Source organism: Hippoglossus hippoglossus, chromosome 7 (genome assembly GCF_009819705.1).
Source record: "Hippoglossus hippoglossus isolate fHipHip1 chromosome 7, fHipHip1.pri, whole genome shotgun sequence".
Classification (NCBI taxonomy): domain Eukaryota; kingdom Metazoa; phylum Chordata; class Actinopteri; order Pleuronectiformes; family Pleuronectidae; genus Hippoglossus; species Hippoglossus hippoglossus.
This window is the reverse complement of record NC_047157.1, coordinates 25,856,441-25,877,778: the sequence shown is the minus strand read 5'-3', so window position 1 is coordinate 25,877,778 and position 21,338 is coordinate 25,856,441. Positions and strand designations below refer to the sequence as shown.

General features: G+C 44.6%; 2 protein-coding genes across 3 annotated transcripts; one reads left to right on the top strand and one right to left on the bottom strand.

Moving 5' to 3' along the window:
- Positions 1 to 715: 715 nt before the first annotated feature.
- Positions 716 to 11,307, top strand: gdap1l1 (ganglioside induced differentiation associated protein 1-like 1). 2 transcript variants are annotated; one of them, XM_034590077.1, is made up of 6 exons: positions 716 to 1,012; positions 6,158 to 6,350; positions 8,887 to 9,060; positions 9,820 to 9,914; positions 10,582 to 10,696; positions 10,802 to 11,307. In XM_034590077.1, exons 1-6 carry the CDS (start codon positions 830 to 832, stop codon positions 11,143 to 11,145), a joined length of 1,104 nt encoding a protein of 367 aa, XP_034445968.1. In that variant the 5' UTR covers positions 716 to 829; the 3' UTR covers positions 11,146 to 11,307. The 2 variants fall into 2 exon arrangements, with proteins under 2 accessions (XP_034445968.1, XP_034445967.1); XM_034590076.1 differs by lacking the exons at positions 716 to 1,012; positions 6,158 to 6,350 and adding an exon at positions 8,435 to 8,599.
- Positions 11,308 to 15,469: 4,162 nt separating this feature from the next.
- fitm2 (fat storage inducing transmembrane protein 2) lies at positions 15,470 to 18,068 on the bottom strand. Its single transcript, XM_034590075.1, has 2 exons — positions 17,870 to 18,068; positions 15,470 to 16,728 (listed from the first exon to the last, which is right to left on the bottom strand). Exons 1-2 carry the CDS (start codon positions 18,040 to 18,042, stop codon positions 16,119 to 16,121), a joined length of 783 nt encoding a protein of 260 aa, XP_034445966.1. The 5' UTR covers positions 18,043 to 18,068; the 3' UTR covers positions 15,470 to 16,118.
- Positions 18,069 to 21,338: the final 3,270 nt, after the last annotated feature.

Here is a 21,338-nt window from a genome sequence, read left to right as displayed (position 1 = left end):
TGCTCGAGTTAATAACGAATTTAATTCGCGTTTTTATTTTATTTTCTCCTTTTTAAAAAAACAATCTGATTTCAGCACCGGAGCTGTCCGCGTGAGGAGAGGATGCTGAGCGCGAGCTGCTGAAAGCCCCCCCCCCCCCCCCCTCTCTCTCTACTCTCTCTCCCTCCTCTTCTCTCACTCTCTCACTCACTCACTCACTCACTCTCTCTCTCTCTCTCTCTCTCTCTCTCTCTCTCTCTCTCTCTCTCTCTCTCTCTCTCCCCTCCCTCCTCTTCTCTCTCTCTCTCCCTCCTCTTCTCTCACTCTCTCTCTCTCGCTCACCCTCTCCCTCTCCTCTCTCTCTCTTTCTCTCTCTCTCCCTCCTCTTCTCTCTCCCTCTCCTCTCCTCTACTCTCTCTCTCTCTCCCTCTCCTCTCCTCTCCTCTCCTCTCCTCTCTCTCTCTCTCTCGCTCACCCTCTCCTCTACTCTCTTTCTCTTTCTCTCTCTCTCCCTCCTCTTCTCTCTCCTCTCCTCTACTCTCTCTCTTTCTCTCTCTCTCTCCCCTCCCTCCTCTTCTCTCTCCCTCTCCTCTCCTCTCCTCTCTCTCTCTCTTTCTCTCTCTCTCTCTCCCCTCCCACCTCCCTCTCTCTCTCTCTCTCGCTCACCCTCTCCTCTACTCTCTTTCTCTTTCTCTCTCTCTCCTCTCCTCTCCTCTCTCTCTCTCTCGCTCACCCTCTCCTCTACTCTCTCTCTCTTTCTCTCTCTCTCTCCCCTCCCACCTCCCTCTCTCTCTCTCTCTCTCTCCCTGCCTCGCTCCTCTCCTCCTCCACACGCACAAAACGCTCTGTCATGGCGTCTTCCAACCATGTTACCCCCACCAACTGTAGCTGGTGGCCCATCTCAGCCATGGACGACGAGGACGGTAAAATCACAGACGGGGAGGAGAGCGAGGAACCGACGGCAGAGCCCAAACCCTTCAGTAAAGACAGGCTGGTTCTTTACCACTGGACGCAGTCGTTCGCCTCCCAGAAGGTAATAAACCACAGACGGCAGAGGATGAAAATGGAGGAGGCGTCTCTTTGCATGTGCAGCTCCGTGTTTGTTTTCACCATCATGTCCAAACCCTGTTGTTTTCGTGCATGTGTGCATGTTTCCTCCTGCACCGGAATATGAATGTGATCCTGCAGCCGCAGATCGGCGAGCTGCAGAGCTGCGAGCTGCAGCAGCATCGAGCCTCGTTTCCTCGACACAAACCAGGATTTCTGTCCAATTCAGCAGCGCATTAATAATCAGCCTGTGTCTCCGGGACGCGGGGAAGCTGTGTCCTGTCCCTGCTGCCCGAGCTGCTTTCAGCCTCTGTGCTCTGACACATGACATCCTAAATAATTCATTCAAAATGATGTGCAAAACAAACCAAAGGCCACCTTCCCCCCATCTGCAGCAGAGCCACCTGGCAGACACTAACCTATATATGCTTCTCCTGTTAAATAACATGGAGCACAACACTGACCGTTTAAAACTCTTTGTACTGAAGCAGCTTCATCACGAAGACCTTGAGTCTGAATATGACAAACATCAGGTCACTGCTTTGCTAGTTAGTGGCAGTGAGAGCTGTATTTCCTGTGGCTCTGGCGAGTCTGTTCTTGTTAGTTAAACTGAGGCTGTGCGAGTTTCAAAGACTCTGTATGATGTGTTTTGAGAAAAGGGCTCAACTGGGGGCCCCTCACACCAGGAGACCCCCCCCCCCCCCTCCCAAGTCCAATAGAAAGAGTAGAGTCCCTTGGCGTGAGGTCCTTTCCTTCCACAGACTCTAACCCTAATACTTTTACTGTTAATTTAACTCTGACACAGAATTAAAGGGTAAACTACGAAAAGCCCAAAACAGAGAAATGTTTTTCAGGTGAAACAAGTCGAGCTTCATCTTCAGTCTTTTGTAAAATCGTTTAACTTAGATTTTAAAATATAAGTTTCCTGTTTTGTTTCAGTGTAAATTCACATTATATCTGTTTCATCAGCGCTTCACTTCACAGACGTGGGATCTTTATAGATCCGAGGTTCACGGCCGTAGAAAGTAAAAATATTATGTACTTTTACCTTCCTGAAGCTGTGAACACTTGTACGACTCAGATCAGCACTAAGCAGTAAACTGGACCCGTGGGCTTTAAAAGTCAGGACATCTCAGCCTCTGTTACTTTGAGTTTGACTGTTTGTTTTCTTCAGTATCTCCTCAAGTTCACTGGTTAAATGTCTTTTAGAAAAAGTCACTTTCACTGTTATGACATGAAAAGTGTCACTTCCTGTTTTCCTCTCTTATCTCCACGTGTGACTTATGTGCGAACACTAGTTAAACTCTTGTGTTTTTATTTATGTGAGTCAAATAAGTGAGTCCACGACAAAAAAGATAACATAAATATTCAGTAAAATGAATTAGAATTTCATTTTCTGTCCGAAAGGAGGAGGAAGAAGCAACATTTAAACTCATCAGAGTCACATTTTAATTTCGATCTGCACCAAATTACACACATTCATAAATATCAGATTCTTTTCATCAAGATCCAGGAAATATTCTCTGAGAGATCAAAGAACAAGTGAAAGAAAGTGATAAAAAAAATGACTGGTTCTGCATTAAACTTTAATAAGTTCTTCTGACCCACATTCTTCCACCAAGTTTCATGCTCCTCCCTCCTGTAGTTTTTGCATAATCCTGTTTAACATTCAGATAAACGCAGATGAAAACACAACGTCCCAAACTTCAGGTAATAACATTTAACTGAAGCTCGAAGGAGTTTCACTCTGTTTGCTGTTCAAACTCAAAGAGCCAGTGGCCCAGTGCATCATGGGACACAGGTTTGTGCACATCGCCCAGCATGTGTTTCACATATTTTAGAATATAGGACTAGATGGAGAATATCCCTTATATGTTTGAAGGTCTTCTGCACAATTTAAGTTATCAACTACCAGTAGACGTTAGCAGGTGTTAGCGGCAAGTGTTTTGTCCTTGTGATCGACGTACAGGCCGAACCTGAACGTGTACGCTGAGGCGTGTTTTTAAAGCTCATTATCCTCGTCTGTCGATCAACAACCTTCAGTTAAAGCGACGTCTCAGGCTGCTCTGTCGGTGATGAGGCTTGATTGGCGGCTCACAGTCAGAGCTGCTGTCACTCAGCAGACGATACAGACGTCACCACCGCCACGATCCTGTGAACAGACCACTGGGCAACAATACACACAGATCTCAGCACGATGTGCACAGCGATCCTGTTTGTGTGTATTTGTACAATGGTGTGTGTGTGTGTGTGACATTTGTTGTCATGCAAGCTGAAGCGGGCTTTAAACGGCGTTTTGGGCGGGGGTGTGGCTTTCAGGAGATTAAGAGGCCAGGCACTAGTTCGTCCACTGCACCAGAACTCTGCTGCATATTTTGGGACTTGATATATTTCACAAACGCTCGGGTTGTGATTGGTCAAAATCTGTCTGCAGCACCTTGAAAGATCCGTGATATATTTAGTCAGTTGTTCGTGACTTGCAAAACACTTGTTCCTCCTCTAGAAAGAGACGTTTCTAATGTCAGTGCTTTTGGCAACGAGACACTGAGCGATGCAGAAAGACGAGCGTCAACACGTCCCCGCTGCGTCTCTGTGAAGACACGATGGTCATCAGATGGTCGGGGGATTATTTACACGTCTTTGTTTGCCTCAGCAAGTTCAGGAGGAGACAGGGAAGCGATGATATTGAACTTCTCCTGCACAGCACCTCCTCCTCCCTCTCCTCCGTGTTGACATACTGCTGCTGCTGTAGCTCTCATGGCCTGAAGTGGGACATACTACACTATATATTCATCTAGCTCACAGGACAGGGACAGATGGCACATGGAGAGGCCACAGCTCCAGACCAATGCAGCACTGGCAGCGTGGAGGCCTGTGGAGCAGAGATTTACACCTTCAATGAGCCGCCTGTGAGAGAGAAGCTCTGTCGTGATGCCGGCACGTGTGAGGAATTATCTTCACGTTGTTTTCGACGTTCAGGCTGCGCCAACGAGGAGAGGAGGAAGAGGCACTTTAGGAAATGTGTCAAAACAACACTGCATATAAGCAGCAGTGGAGCTAGTTGTGTGTATTTTATATACAGTGACAGTAGAGTCATATAAACCAGTGGTGCACAAACTAGGGATCTGTCCTGTGATTGTTCTTAATGGACTTTTCTGTTGTGGCAGATTTTGTTTTAGCACATTGGGGAAAAAAAACTAGTAAGTCAACCTTGATTACTGTGTCAAACTGTGATTTATCAGTCTGCAGTGAATCTACTTTATTAGTGCACGACTAAGATAAAAGTAAAAGCGATATCAACGTCCAGATCTCAAACGAACACCGAACTAGAGAATCAGTCGCTGTTGCCTCGTCGTCTGTTTTTCACGTGTCCGTGTCCAAGATAAGATAAGATACTTAAGACTTTATTGATCCACACGGACACTACAGCAGCAGGCAGGTCACAATGAGGCAGACCAGAGAATCAAAATAGAAAAAGGCAAGAGAGTAGAAATAAATATAAAATGCCTCATATATCCTTGTTATAAAGTAAAGAGGATAATTGCACGAGCGAGTAAAAAACAGTTTGTACATTAGTGTAAGGAGATATTGTGATGTGCAAAATGATAGTAAGTCATATAAGTAGAGTGACACGAGAAAAACCAGGTCAGTATTTAAATATTTCATTCGGGATGGTGTCTGACATCAGTGGGAATGAAGGACCCGTCCCTCTCAGTGTCCACGGTGTCGTAGAGAGTCCTTCATGGCGTCCTGCACGCTCTGAGGACGTCTGTCTCCTCAGCAGATGGAGACGACTCTGGCTCCTCAGGACTGTGTCTGTGTTGGTGGACCAGTCCAGTTTGTTGTTGAGGGGAACACTACTCACAGTACTTTGTATATTCTAGCTTCTTTCCCCTGTTAATAGTTTTTTTAAGGTAGTTTTACTCTTGAGGGTAAAGAACAGAGGATGCTGCACCTTGTTCAGATCTATGAGACACATTATGATTATGGGCTGTACAGATAAAACGTGGTTTGATATTTCAGTCTCATAGTAACGTGCAGATCTGGGTTAAGTCACTGAACATTACTCTGCATCATCACTGAGCAGTGACTAATATCGTTATATAACCAACAGGGACCGTGTTGTTGTGGACACACAGAGAAACAACCTGAGATACTTTCACACAGAAGTTATTTACAGTGGAACAACTTTAATGCTGATTCCTTTTCTTCTTTGACGTCGCTGCTGCGTCCGTAGGTTTCTGTTCCTGCCGCCCGTCGCCAGTGTCCTTCTGGAATCACTGTGGTACTAAATCATTCATTACACCACGTCTGGGCATATTCTGCTAAACTCCCATTTCGCTGCTCTGCCTAAGCAGCCAAATGTGGAGCTGCTCACCCCAAGTGTCATCTCCTCTCATTAATCTTATTCCCAGTAATAGCTCTCCACGGGCCTCGGCTTATCGTTTATCCAGCAACTAACGCATCCTGCATATCCTCGTTTTAGCTCAAACTTTAACACACTGTACAAAACAATCATTAGTTTGTCAGATCACACAAACAAGTCGGCTCAGCCGGTTCCTTTTAGTTTTATTCTGTGCATCACAAACACGTTTCCTTTTCAGGTATCATGAGCATCATCTTTTTATATTTCACTTCCTGTACCATGTTTTTAAAACAACAAAATCTCACTCTTACGGATACTTTTCTTCTTCAATTCCTTCTCTATATGTAGTAGATTATGGTTTGGGTTGCATATTTCTGTCCGAATCCTTCTGAGCCCGAGAGAAAACTAAACCTTGTCCCTGACACATGTTTATTGCTTGTTACATAAGTACAGTGTCAAAAAATCAGCCCCACAAAACATCTTGCACAGGAATGCAAAGTTAATCCTCCTGCTGTGACCCTTCTTACCCTCTTTAACCTTTGCAAATGATTTCAAACATACATTTTTGGAGTGTACACAAACGTTTCTGTGGTTTTCCCAGTTTTATTTCCTGCAGCCAAGCGGCAGCGAGCAGTAAATTCCTGCTTGTAATCGTCTCATCTCTCCCGCTCATCAGATCCCGTCACGGCTGTAACAAGCTAACGAGAGCGTCTGTCATCCAGCTCCCGAGGAACAGAGAAGCTAAACGTGTGCTTCCGGTTGCAGGTCCGTCTCGTCATCGGGGAGAAGGGCCTGGTCTGCGAGGAGCGGGACGTGAGCATGCCCCTGCAGGAGCACAAGGAGCCGTGGTTCATGAGGCTGAACCTGGGCGAGGAGGTGCCCGTCTTCCTCCACGGTGACACCATCATCAGCGACTACAACCAGATTATAGATTACCTGGAGAAAACCTTTGTGGGAGGTACGGTTACATGATGTGGTTTGAGATGCTGCGTCTGTTTATCTCTTCACCTGAGAACTTGATGATTTTAACGCCGCGACTCAAAGCACAGAGAGATTAAAGCCACACGGTGCAAGCTGCGCCCTCGGCTGCACCAGGGCTTCCTCGTGGAAATCTTATTGTTCTTTTATAGTTGTGTAGAAAGGTAGGTCAAGGGTTCATGTCTCCTTAAGGGGTAAAAAGGATTATTGCCAGAATGGAAAAGAAAGCGAACAGTGAATTTATTTGACTGTAGATAAACTGAGAGAGTCCCACCAGGACTTTCTGGACTCGGGTCCTTGAGGGTTTTCAGGTCCTGGTGCGGTCGCGGTTGTTTTGCAGTCAGCGTGTGAAGATGGAGCAGCTAAGACAACTGGAAGCCAGTCAACTCAATGTGTTGCTCTTGTGCAGCGTGTGTCCTCACCACCACAACCTCCACTGATCAGATTAGACAATATTGGAAATGATCCCTCGGGTGAAATTTGTGGCAAAACGAGACACAAACACGAGAGAGAGAGAGAGAATTCACCGAGCGAACAAGTGTTTGCTACTAAGACTTAGAACATAGAGGCAGTGAGGGAATAACAACAGCAGCAGGTTTTCAATTTCAATAAGCACACGACGTGTCACCATGTGGAACCTGCTCATTGAGAAGCTCTCATGGAGTCCTGTGTGTTTCAGTGTGGGTGTCGTGTGCTTCAGTAACATCACATGAGGCTCTGTAGTGTTACATAACGTCCTGGGAGCCTCACATCAGTAACGCCCGAGGGAAGCTGCACGATATCGGAGATTTCCCTCCTCTCAGGTTGGTTAGTGTTCAGTCGTTCGGAGCAGCGAAGCCTGAAAGTGTCGGAGAAGATGTGGTTCACTGCTCGCTCGGTAATAAAAGTGTAGAAGGCCGAGATCGTCCCTGTTGTAAGACGTCCTCTACATTTCAGCTCAGTGATACTGAGCCGTACGGATTTGTTCTGGAAAATACAACCACTCAGTATTTCCCAGAGTGCACAGTCATAGAGTTTTGTTTGTTTGTACGTTTGAAGGTTAAAAAACAACTCATGTTTCAGAACCTGGTGCTTTCAGCCTGGAGTTAATCAGAGGGACAAGTCTCACAGACGAGCTTCTTCCTCCCTGCATGTACGTCCCTGCTGAATCTGCAGCCTGGAAACTGCAGGTGCCTCAGAAAAGACTCTCCCAGCAGCACCGAGCAGCGTGGAGCCGATTCAGACACTGAGATGCAGCCTGAGATCAGACAGTCAGGGTGTCTCTTTCACTTTGAACTGAACCTGCAGCCCGACACTGTCCCAGGTCCTTCTGCCGATGGGTTCGGCCTTTATCTGCTGACGTGACATTTCCAGCACGGTGCTGCAGCGGCCCACCTACAGGACCGCGGCCTGCTTGGCATGCACAGGTCAGCAGGACGGCTGCTGGACCGATGACTCAGCTTTCTGGAGCCATCGAATGCTTATCTAAGATGAATCTTTTTAAGATTCTCCTCATGACATGAGACAGTTTTTCACCTCGTGCATGAGCAGAATATCGTCAAAGTAGATTTTGATTACAGGTCTGTGTGTTGTGTTGTAGTGGAAAATAGAGCAGCTCTGCTATTGGAGGTAAATTTATCATTTATTTTCTCAATTGATGTTTCAGAAAATCTGAATTTAGTCCTGGAACCAGGCCGACCAGCGACGAGATGAATCAGGACCTAGAATATGTTGTTAATATTGTGTTGTAATACATTTGAGTTTGAGTCTTTCTTTATAGTATTTCACATAGTATAGTGGTATTGTAACCTAGTGACGCTGAACCATCTGATCGTAGTCAACATGAACATTTCCATGGAAACAACGAGCTCCACCAATCGGAGGCGAAGCCACGACACCTGAGAATTGTGGGTAGTGTAGTTTTTCTCCTCGACGTTGAGAATGAAACAGTTTTTTCTTAACACCCAGTTGATGTCATGTTGTCAAAGTTGTGGCTTCAGAATCTCGTTGCTTGTGGTGAGTCTACCTTGGATGGTAAAATTATTATGGATTTTTTCTGTTGAGCTCTCATCCCTTCGTTGAGGAGATTATATTTCCATTTGTGTTTGTCAGTTAGTTCGCAGGATTACACAAAAACTACTGAACCCGTGTGTATGAAGTTCTGTGACGTGGTGAAGCAGCGTTTTTGTTCTCGTGGACTTTACGTTCGCCCTCAGAATAAATTCAGAGAAGCTTGTTGGTGTCCTGAAGGTTTTTTTCTCTTCAGTGAGTTTTAAATGTCAGGCTTTTCTAAATGTTACAGACAGCGAGTGGTGTCGTCTGTTACCTGGTTACCACGCTGTGAGTCAAAGCGTGCAGAGTTGTGTTATTTTGGGTTTGTGTGTAAGTGGATGATGGTTGCTTGGAAACCCTCAGGTGGTCGGAGGTGTTGATGAAACTACGATCCCAGAGTTTTCTTCCCTTTTCTTCGTCCTCACAGAAACACGTCAGGGCCCTGAGCCACGTTAACATGTCGTCTCTCCTCGTGTCGCCCACAGAAGCGGTGGCGCCGCTGATCCCTGACGCTGAATCGCCTCTGCACGAGCGCGTGCAGCAGTACCGCCAGCTGCTGGACGGACTGCCCATGGACGCTTACACACACGGCTGCATCCTCCACCCGGAGCTCACCATCGACTCTATGATCCCAAAGTACGCCACCGAGGAAATACGTAGTAAGTGAAGCCAGCTCACCGACGAGTGTTCACGAGGCCGCATCACAGGATGAGCAGAGGGGAGGCTATCCAGTTTATTAGGGACACCTGCAACTGAAACCACAGATGTTGTAAAGTGCAATACTTGAATAAATATAGTTATTGTTTCTCTATCGCTGGACTGAAGCAGCTGAATCCACTCAAGTGTGTCACACACACACACACACACCACTTCTATCGTGCATTGATGCAGCATGATTTAATGTGACGATTGTGAGTGCATGTGCTTAACACACACGGATCAATATATGGACAACATGAAAAGTAGTTGCTCATTTTGCTTGTGCAAATTTCGAAATTGTTTAAATTCATGCTCAAAATAGATGTTGTTGCTTTGAATCGATTATTCTGAACAGTTACAGGCACTTGAGGTGAATCAGCCTCAAGTTCAGGGACCAGCTCTGCAGAGCCGGACTAACAAATCCCTGTTTTCATGTGCAAGACGACATTAGGTTGCTGTGTAATTTGACGCTGCTGCTCAATACTGAAAACCCCTTAAGGCAGCGCAGTGTAGTGACGCCAGGTTTGTACTGTACACCCCCCACAGCAGATATCAGGCCGTCTCAGCTGCAGCGTTCAGACGACACAGACTCCTGCAGCAGTAAAACCGACCCAGTAAAACCCTGATCAGCCTGGGTTCTATCTGTGATCTATGAACGTGTGTGTGTGTGTGTGTGTGTGTGTGTGTGTGTGTGTGACTGTGTGACTGTGTGACTTCAGGACACTTGGCCAACGCTGCGACGGAGCTGATGAAGCTGGACCATGAGGAGCCTCAGCTGACAGAACCGTACCTGTCCAAGCAGAAAAAGCTGATGGTGAGTTACTGTGTGAACTTACAGGATTTTAACCATCTAATAATTCCACAGATCTCAGTCTGGGACTCTCACGTCTCGAGAACCGTTCATCTTATCGGCTTCACACTTGTCGTGTTTATTGTTCAGGAAGTGCTGTGTTGAACTTTGTGCGATTTGGACACGTGATACGTTTTCATATTCATAAACTCTGAATAAACAGGAAGCAGCTGGGACACATCAACACAAGTGACGACAACAACACATTCACGACAATGGGTTTGTTCAACTCATTCTCCAGTTCTGTGAACCGAGTCGAGCTTCACAGAACCTTTAATAAACAGGTGAACGGCTCCACAACGAGAACTGGACTTTTATTTTGAATGGACAAAAAATAGCGAACAAAAGGATTTAGTGATAACATGCATGAGAAATGGATTTTGTTTCCTATTTCAAGTGTTTTTAAAAGGGGCACAAATACATTCAAATTCAACAAGTAAGGTAGAAACCATAGTAAGCCCTTTAGGGATCTGCACCACAGTTGAACGGGTCTCATCCCTGAACGAGACCACGTCCTCCCACTGAGTGTCATGGTGATTCCTCCAGCAGGTTCTGTGTATGAATAACAAACCAACAACTAACTCTAACTTCTGATTTCACTGTTAAACGTCATTTCTTTGATGATTAACAGGCGAAAATCTTGGACCACGACAACGTGAACTACCTGAAGAAAATCCTGGGGGAGTTAGCCATGGTTCTGGATCAAGTGGAGGCGGAACTGGAGAAAAGGAAACTAGAGTATCAAGGTACATCCACACGATTATTATCTTTTATGGCACCAAAACACATTGGTCACATTCTCAACTGTCCTCTCTCTCTCTCTCCCTCTCTCTGTCCGTCCTCCTCCGCAGGTCAGAAATGTGAGTTGTGGCTATGTGGACCTGAATTTACGCTAGCTGACATCTGCCTCGGAGCCTTGTTGCACAGGCTCAAGTTCTTGGGACTTTCTAAGAAATTCTGGGAGGACGGCAGCCGACCCAACCTGCAGTCCTTTTTTATGCGTGTGCAGAAACGCTACGCTTTCCGGAAGGTCCTGGGCGACATCCACACGACCCTCCTGTCCGCGGTCCTACCCAACGCCTTTCGGATGGTAAAAAAGAAGCCGCCTTCCTTCTTCGGCGCCTCTTTTCTCATGGGCTCGCTGGGAGGGATGGGCTACTTCGCCTACTGGTTTTTAAAAAAGAAATACATGTAGTGAATGCCCTCTCTGTTGTGTTAAATGTCTGTGTATTTGTGTGATGTTTCAACTTTTCTGTAACGTTTTATGACTGCAGGAAAACATAATGAAATCTATATAGAGAACACTATTACTTACCTGGGCGAACAAAGAAATATTAAAACATTCCATGATAAGAAATTCTCGACAGCACATTTTCTGGTAATCAAGTTTAATTTGTGGAAACTCGCAGCTCTTCTCCTGCGCCTGCGAGTCCTGGTTTGACTTTGGTTGGAGGCAGGTCCACGCTCACTGAGAACTCACCGTAGGAACCCAGACGAAATGTAAAACACAGTCACACCGACCGGGGTCAACTGACCTTCGCATGCCACGACTATAGTCCTCACTCATACCTGCTGCCCACGCCTCCAGCTGCCTGAGGCCTGACCAGTAAAACCACAGGAAAACGTACGTGACGAGAAGAGCTGTGAGCTGGTGTCATGGCGACACGAGGAGAGGATGGAGGCAAACTGTTCCCGAATAGTTTGACATGTGGGGAAATTTGCTAATTCGCTCTTGGGTGATTAATTGGTGCCGTCAAGCGACGAGACAATGGTACGCGTTTAAAAAGCCACGGGGAATCAAAACTTTGTCATAGTGTCCAACTTCAGCTGTGTTGCTAGGCAACAGCAATAAGGGCGGGGTGAGCAGTAGATGCAGATCTCGGAAAACCTCCGTAGACCAAACCGTCTCATCGCAGACTGCCTCCTTCGTGGGCCGTGTAGACCACGTCCCCCAAAGGAGGCAGCACTTGAATTGACACACGGTTTACACGCCAACTACTTTATCACTGGAGTCAAAAGTTTCTCCGCACAAAACACAAACAGTCATACTTTTTTGTAGATGACATTTTGGCTCATTTCTATCAACAGCTTTCTGCATATTAGTTAAATTTGTAAAAGTCAATTTGTTCCGACTCTTCAAACAGCAGCCAGAGCTTGTTCAAACTAGAAACTCTTGTCCCTCACTTACTGATTCCTCGAGGGACGTCCTATCTCCGAGGGAATCCGCCCCCTGATCCAGATCCATCCATTATCCATACTGCTTTGCCTTTTGAGGGTGGTGGTGGGGGGGGAGCTGGAGCCAATCCCAGCTGACATTGGGCGAGAGGAGGGGTCACACATGGTCCCCAGCGTATCACAGGGTCAACACATACAGAGACAAACAGCCAATCACGTCTGCTGTGAAATTAGATCCATTTAACCTAATCTGCATGTCTCTGTGGGAGGAGGAAACCCACAGAGACACGAGGAGAACATACAGACACAGATATGCACCAAAATGAAATCCTCTCCTTCCCGGATCCACCAGCTTCATGTAAATCTGTTCGGGGGTGAAAATGAGACGAACAGACAGGAGACGAGTCTGAGACGCGACGTCTTCTCATCTCGACACTCAGCAATGAAGCAAATGAGCAAATTTCCTCCCAAATGTCAAACGATTCCTTTCAATAACTGTAAACCCTGTACACCGTGCACACAATAACACAATAACACACAGACACACACACACAGACACACACGTGCGCTCAGTTTATTTGGAGCACCACAGGTCACACAGCACACGTGGTCCACTGTCACACTGTCGCTGAGCAGGAGTTCAGACGGGAGGAATCTTTGGTGTTTGACAAGTTGCACTGAACCGGTGGTCACATTGTAAATTCTGCATCGATGGTGCGATAGTGTTGCGTTAGGTTTAGGATTGTGTATTTCATTGCATGGGTTCTTTTCTTGTTGTGTAAGCGTGTCCAGGCGAGTGAACACTGAGGATTCGGTGTCTGCAGAGTTTACGACCCAACATTAAAACCACAGATCTCTAAATGTTCCGCTGCCTCATGTGACCTCGGAAGCACCAGCGCTGTCCCAACTGCTGCTCCCCGTCCGTCGCCAACTCCTCCTGACAGATGCAAGATTGTTTTTACAGATAGATATTTTTAATTATGCATCGTCTCGTTTATTTTACCGTGCTGCATTTTTAATGAGCTCACAGGGTGACTAAGGGGAGGGAAACAGCTGACTCATCCCAAGGCTAAAGGAGGAAAGATGGAGGAAGGCCTTTCCCTCCTCGTGGCCAGTCGCCTCATTGTTTCTTCTGTTCACCCTTAACGGGAACCTTCCTGCTCCTGGTCAGACCTCTGGGGTTTAACATGCTTCACCATCTGCTCCTGAACCGTGCGCTCTTATGGTTTAACTCGTGGCGTGAGGCACTGGCTGGAGTTTGTAAGCTCCTTTGGTTTTCACGGCCGGTTACACAGACATTCTTGCAGTGAGGCAGCTTTTCTTTCTGTCATCTGAAGAGGGGTGTGGCTGCACAGCTCAGGCCTCGGACGATGGAGGTGATCGATGGGAGTTTTTCAGGATACTTCCCCCGTTTCCGCCTGGTGGCGATTAGCATCATGCTGCGGCCGCGCAGGACAACGTTGAACCAAAGACGATGGTGATCAGTGCTCCTTTAACCGCAGCATCACCGTGCTGGGTCAATTAAACCTGATTTTCACTACGAGGATTCCTCTAGAAGAGTAGAAGCTGTTGCTCTTTGTTTCCAGTTTCATGTGAGGGTGCAGGACAGTCTGGAGCTTAGGATACACATTATATACATTAAGGATATGCATTAGAGGAAACAGGGAGGGTGTTTGGCTTCTTGCATGTAAACGGCACATAAGAGAAGATTAGAAGTAAGGACGAGGACACTCGGGTGTAAGGTTTCATCTGCTGGTGTGATCAAATCAAACAATTAGATTGATTCTCATTTACGTTGATTTTATGATGCAAAAACATTCACTTATTGTTTAACTGAGGGCAGACGCGCTCGGTACATTCTGACGAGAGCGAGCGCTCCTGTTGCGACTCCACTGCTTCTCCTGACCAAGTCGTGCTGCCCGAGGGGTCGGACCTGAACTTCCTGGATCGCACACAGAGTTCAAGTCGAGAGTCCTGGTTGTGATTTGTGGCCGTTATATTTCACTATAGTATTTTTTTATTTTTTATATTTCTATATATATATATGCATTTATTTATGGTGCTTTTTATGATGTTTGTTCATAAGCCTTAATTTATTCAGTTGCCATCAATGACAAATAAATAATTAAAAATGGAATATGAAGAATCTGGTTTTTACTTTGCTGCAAACGCGCAGAGCTTCTTGAAACACGGCTACAAAACATTTACCTTAATATTCTTAAGACATTCTGCTGTAATTTACCTGTAATTCACCTTTTCAGAATAAAGCTGACATTTCTCTAAATGATCCGTAAACAGTCAACTAGTTTCTGTTCTTTGTAGTTGATCAGATTATCAGTCTGTAGATGATTTAAAGGATCCTTCCACCTGCTTCAGTGTTAATCCGTCCAGTAGCTTCTACAAACTTAACACAACGTCCTTCAGTGGAGCTCAAACCTCCACGAGGTCCAACAGTCACTCATATTCATCAGCTTTCTAAATACGCCTTAACTCAAACAATATTAAAGAAAGTTGGAAAAAAAAATCCTGGATGGTGCAAAGACATTTTCTGGATTCTTTATTGGGTCAAGCTCCATGTCTCCAAAATGTTGCATTGGAATCAGTTCTGTAGTTTTTTTGCGTTATTCCGCTAACGAATAAACAAATGCAGATGAAAAGCTCCTCGGCAGAATTTACTAAATGTGTCTCATCACGTAACTTTCTGTCTCTGAAGCTCGATGGTTCCTATTGAACACGTTTGGCAAATAAAGTTCAAGTCTTTAAAACAATTTTTCTAAAACAACCGAGCACCGTGGTTTTTCATCATCAACGTGGGAAACAATGGAGGTCTGTGGCAGAGAGGAATTAGCTTAGCTTAGCTTGTTTTTTAATACTTCTACTACTTTATACTTAAAGATGAGAAACATTTCAGCTGAAACAAGAAGCTGCTTGACACGAAAATAACATTGCAAATGTTTTAACAATTGATTTATCATTTAAATCACCTTATATTTCTCTTATAAACAGATGGTAAACTAAATTTCTTTGGATTTTGGAATAGTGACATTTTGATTATTCATATTTTTAAACAATTGTTTAAATACTTGTTCGATGCAGCCCTAAATAATTTAATACTATAATACTAACTGAATATTTCCAGCCTTGTCCTCTGAAGTATTTTAATAATGTGTTGTACTTGCAGGGCTGGTCTACAACTACAGTTCAATTATCTTGTTATATGCAATTTAAACATAATGTAAACACTCAGTCACAACAACTTCAAACCATGTGAGTGTGAAACCAGCTCATTAAAACCTGGAGGATGAAACGTGGCTGATCCAACTTTTCACATGTGTAAAAACTGTGATAACTCATCTATGAGGAAAGAACATTATAAGGCAACAAACAAACTATCACCCAGAGTGAGAACCTCTCCGGAGAACGTCCGCACAACCGGACTTTCTTTGGAGTTTGTTTCACATGTGAGGAATTCAGCAGGAGATTCTCCACTCGAGACACGACACAAACCTCCGGAGAGGTCAGGTGGGAGGAGGCGCAGGAGACTCGTGATGAATCCTCCGGAGAATCTCCTGCTGTGTCCTCACATGGGCCTCACTCATTATCTGGAGATTTTACATTTGGGGGGGCTGACAAACTCCGGAGAACGTCCGCAGCAGCTGACTCGGACATGTGCGTTCTCACATTCAGTCGCTCTGGATAATTTCAGGAGAATATCTGGAGTTCAGTGCAGGTCTGAGAGCAGCTACAGAGGCTGAATGTGAGAAGCTGGGCAAAGGAAGCAGCGTTTTGTTTTTATCTCAGATTACCAGGAGTCATTTTGGGAACAGCAGCTGCCAAACACTGGGGGGGGGGAGCTACCAGCCGGCACTCCTGTACAACATGACCTTTCTATAAGTTAAAGTAGTGCGACAGCCTGGACCTGGAGACAGAACATCAACTGTAGTGTGTCGGAAGCGTTAGAAACAATGTGGTACAGGAGAGTTTGCGTGCAGCTCAGGCGTGTTGCTTCTTTTCCTTCGGGTGGCGCTGAGGGGGGAGTCCTGGTGACAGCGGGTTCAGATACCAGACCCGATATGTGAGAAACCACGCCAGCAGAGCGCACGTGGTCCCCAGCCACTTCTGAAACACGTCATGGAAGTAAACAGAGGTGCAGGCAAACATCCACACCCAGAGGGTCACCATCACATTCAAGGCCACGTACAGCAGGTTGAGGACCAACCTGGGCAGTGGAGACAGTCCAGCTGTCTTCACTGAGGCCATGGGAGCGATTTCCTCCACGATGAAGAGGGCGGAGTAACACAGGATGAAGGAGTGTCCGGAGATGTCGTAGCCCCACCAGTGGAAGCCGGCGCGCCTGCAGGCCACTTTGGTCGTGAGCTCCGAGTTCACCACCTCCCTGGAAGAGGTTTCAAAACAGGAGCCGGTCACGTCCTCGATGTAGAAGAAGGTCTCCGTGCACACGTACCAGACGGCCGTCGCCACCGCCAGAGACAGGAGCCGCCGGCCGAGGAAGGAGGCGCTCCTGCTGAAGGAGGAGTTGGAGAGGAGGACGAAGGGCGTCAGCAGCAGCAGCGTCCAGCCCCACGACACTTTGACAAAATACCTGCAGGACGAACAAAACGGACGTTGACTCTGGGTTCTACCTCCCAACATATCAACTCTGACTTCTCACTGATTCAATACTCTAATACTCTAATACTCTCTAATACTCTGTAATTACTTAGATTGTGTTATTTGCCAAATCACATCTACACAAATCTAGATAAAGTAACCATAAGCCCCCCCGTTATTATTTAAAATATAATCAGACTACGTTAAACTAACGCTCCAACAATAAGAGAACAATCAAAACCCTAAATGTTTGTTCCAGCTGTGGAACATCTTCATTTATGGAAGGAAAGAAGAATGTGTTTTTATATGTTAGTTTTATTTTGTATTTTATTTTATTTCATAAACTTTAGGTTTGTTAACAATCTGATTCTCCTTTCCTAACTCCTCACAGGTTCTCCTTTTCCTAGCTCCTCACAGATTCTCCTTTCCTAACTCCTCCCAGAATCTCCTTTCCTAACCCCTCACAGGTTCTCCTTTCCTAACTCCTCAGAGATTCCTCTTTCCTAACTCCTCCCAGAATCTCCTTTCCTAACCCCTCACAGGTTCTCCTTTCCTAACTCCTCCCAGAATCTCCTTTCCTAACCCCTCACAGGTTCTCCTTTCCTAACTCCTCCCAGAATCTCCTTTCCTAACCCCTCACAGAATCTCCTTTCCTAACCCCTCACAGATTCTCCTTTCCTAGCTCCTCACAGATTCTCCTTTCCTAACTCCTCCCAGAATCTCCTTTCCTAACCCCTCACAGATTCTCCTTTCCTAGCTCCTCACAGATTCTCCTTTCCTAACTCCTCAGAGATTCCTCTTTCCTAACTCCTCCCAGAATCTCCTTTCCTAACCCCTCACAGGTTCTCCTTTCCTAACTCCTCCCAGAGTCTCCTTTCCTAACTCCTCACAGATTCCTCTTTCCTAACTCCTCACAGTCTCCTTTCCTAACTCCTCACAGAGTCTCCTTTCCTAACTCTCCTCACACTTTTGTGTAGAAGATTATTTTGACGTCTTGAAAACCAGGGAGCACCTCCTCTCACCTGTGTGACGTCAGCAGGACACCTGTCCCTGAGCTACAGGTGTCTCTCACTAGCACCGTGAAGCTAACGGCTAACGGCTAACTGCTAACAACACAGCTAACAGCCACTCACACGTTCAGCAGGTTCCTGCTGCTGCTGAAATATGTCTCCGGGACGAGCTCCAGCTCCTTCAGCCCGGAGCCCACCACCGTCAGCAGCACGAAGATCCCGGGGAAGTAGAGCCTGAGAGCCGGCGTCCTCCACAGAGACAGCAGCCTCTCCACCGTCACGTCCACCGCCGCCATGTTGAACTGTTCAAATAACTTTATTAACACAACACAAACACAACAGCTTAACATTCCAACAACGGTCACAGGCAGGTCACAAGCTGCAGGACACACGTTATGGTATTATATTAAATACTTTATAATACAATTATAATACCTATCATTATAATACTTATCATTATAATACAATTATAAAACGTATCATTATAATACTTACAATCATAATACTAACAATGATGATACTTAACATTATAATACTTACAATTAAAATACCTATCATTATAATACTTAATATTCCAACAACGGTCACAGGCAGGTCACAAGCTGCAGGACACACGTTATGGTATTATATTAAATACTTTATAATACAATTATAATACCTATCATTATAATACTTATATTATAATACTTATCATTATAATACTTATCATTATAATACTTAACATTCCAACAACGATCACAGGCAGGTCACAAGCTGTAGTAAACACTTTATAGTATTATATCAAAAACATAATAATACAATTATAATACCTATCATTATAATACTTATATTATAATACCTATCATTATAATACTTATCATTATAACACAATTATAAAACGTATCATTATAATACTTACAATTATAATACAATTATAATACTTACAATCATAATACTAACAATGATGATACTTAACATTATAATACTTAACATATAATAAAAGTGTGAGTAATAAGTGTGTTCAAGACTAAATGAGATTGGGTTTTTATTTTGAATATATAATAATAATAAAGAAATAAGATTAGTTCCACACATTTTCTTCATGATTATCATGATTATCATGATTATTATTATTATTATTATTATTATTATTATTATTATTATTATTATTACACCAAATGTATTTTAAAAAAATGCTAAGGGCGGAAGTTGCTCTGACGTCACCGTAGATCAACCAATGAGGTATCTTGGCTGACACCTGCTGTACAGAGTGGTGTACTGCAATGGGAGATTGTGTGAAAGCAGATACTGAATAAAAGTTTATATATATATAAATATATATAACTGTGCAAACTGGCAGTGGATATGAATTAATACAGATGTATTTATATCAAATGGATGATAATTGCAGTGAAAATGTATGTTCTGCCAGCACCAGGCCTGATCTAAATCTAAATCTAAATCTAAATCTAAATCTAAATCTAAACAAATCTCTACAAGAAGAACTGTCAAACTATTTCTTCTTTGTACAGTCATCATAATGTCAGGTCACAGGATATTCTCACCTGGTCTATACTACATGTGAAAACTGAACCTGAGAGTAAATATATTCCTCCTTCCATCCATCAGAAAGGAATTTTTTTATAAGTGGTTGTTTTCTTTACTGTGGAATGACTCATGAAGTGTGTGTACGTGCTGGTCTGTGCTTATGAAGGAAAGGCTGAGCCCAGCTCGTGCTGAGTCACCACAGTTGTACCGGAGGATTGATGCACTCTGACTTGGCAAACAAGCGTCTCCTAGAAATGCAGTCTGCAGGCATGGCTGGGCTTTGGCTGATTGTTCTTGAATGTCTCACTGTTCAGATATGTCAACACAAGAGTTGATTTAAGGGACTTTAGGTTTTAAAACGGTCGTTAAACAATGAAGAAAAGATTTGATGCAAATTCAAATAATGAAAATGGCTCATGATTTGCCCTCTTTTGCTGTTAGACTGCAGATATGTGAACCTGCTCAATGCAAACACTGAGAGAATCTCCTTCAGTATGAGAAATGGAATGAAACATAAAAGAAAAAACTACAGTAGACATCTTGGCTGGTTTTTCAAAAGGCTGAGGCTTTCCTGTGCAGAATGAAAAATGTCACCGTGAATTATTAAAACAAACTGAATTTCTTCCTGCGTCCAGGAGGAGAAGCTGCTCATTGACTTCGCTGCTTTACTGTCCGACTGCACGATGACGCTGCAGAGACACGAGGCTGATGTCACGTCTTCAGTTTTCTTCCAGAGACAAAGGTCAGAACGTTTGATTTGTTCCGTCTGTTCTCTGAAGACGCAGCGGGATATCAGAAGATGTTCTATATGTGGCCACCTGAGGGCAGAGTCACAACCTTTAGACACAACACGGTCACATTATATCATATGAAGAAGAATCTCAAGCCACAATGAAGGCAGATGCTGTGAGGTCAAGGTTGGAGGAAGGATTCACCAAGAGTTCTGAAGAGGGACGTTATTTAATGTCTGAGTGTATCCAGCCACTCGTATTGTTTGAGACGATCCATCCATCATCCATCATCCATCATCATTCATCCATCATCCATCATCCATCCTCCATCCTCCATCCTCCTGAGTCATGGTCAAATGGCTCCTGTCTTCTCTGGATGTATTTCAGTTTGTTTACTTCCTGCTGTCACTTCCAGCCACTTCTTCAGTTCACCTGTTTTCAGTTAGCCAATCAGACGTTGTTGTATTTAAACCCCCTGTGGTTCCACTTCCTGTTTGAATCCTGTCCTCCTACCTCCATGCACCTAGTGGCGCCCTCATGTGTTTCTGTGTTTTGTGTATTATAGTTTTTTATCTGCGCTCTGATTTTTCCACCTTCCCCTGTTTGGTTTGGACGATGCTCACTGGTTTTCGGACTTTTCCTGCATCATCTCAATGTAAGATTTCTGCCTGCTGGTTTGTTAAATCACTATTTTTGTTCAACATAGTCTCATGAAGCAATTCGTACATTATCTTAAAAAAAGTTATTCCCAAATTTTCGTGTGAAAATGTCAACAATACGAACGATCAGTCTCTGCAAAGACAAATGGCTGAGATCCATTTATTCTTGGTGGAAAATGTAATAGATGTTAAAGCACTTTTAACTGCCTTGTTTATGAAATGTGCTTTACAAATATACTTCCCTTGCATAAAACACTTTATTTATACCTGCATTAATATGTCTGTAAAAAGCATTTTGTTCTCCCCCTGCATCATTCATAGTTTTTATAGATTATCACAATAGATCCACTGTTAAACAAAGTGTTTCCCAGTGAGACGCAGCAGCAGCTGTTACTCGACCCGGCCGCAGCTCAGGGATCTCAAATCCAGTCGGTTCGATGTTTTATGTTCCTTCAAGAGGCTACTGGGTTCTCCTCCTCACCTTTCAGACACCACAAGGTCACAGGGAGCTTTTGTATGCGAGCGCCCTGCAGCGCCTCAGACCAGACAGATGATGTCATACTGCAGGTGCTGAGGGACGGTCTCTGGGTGAGACCGTCTGGACGGAGAATCGTCCTCCAGAACTTGTCTCTGCTCAGACTTCCTGAATGTTTCAGGCCAAATCCTGCAGACATA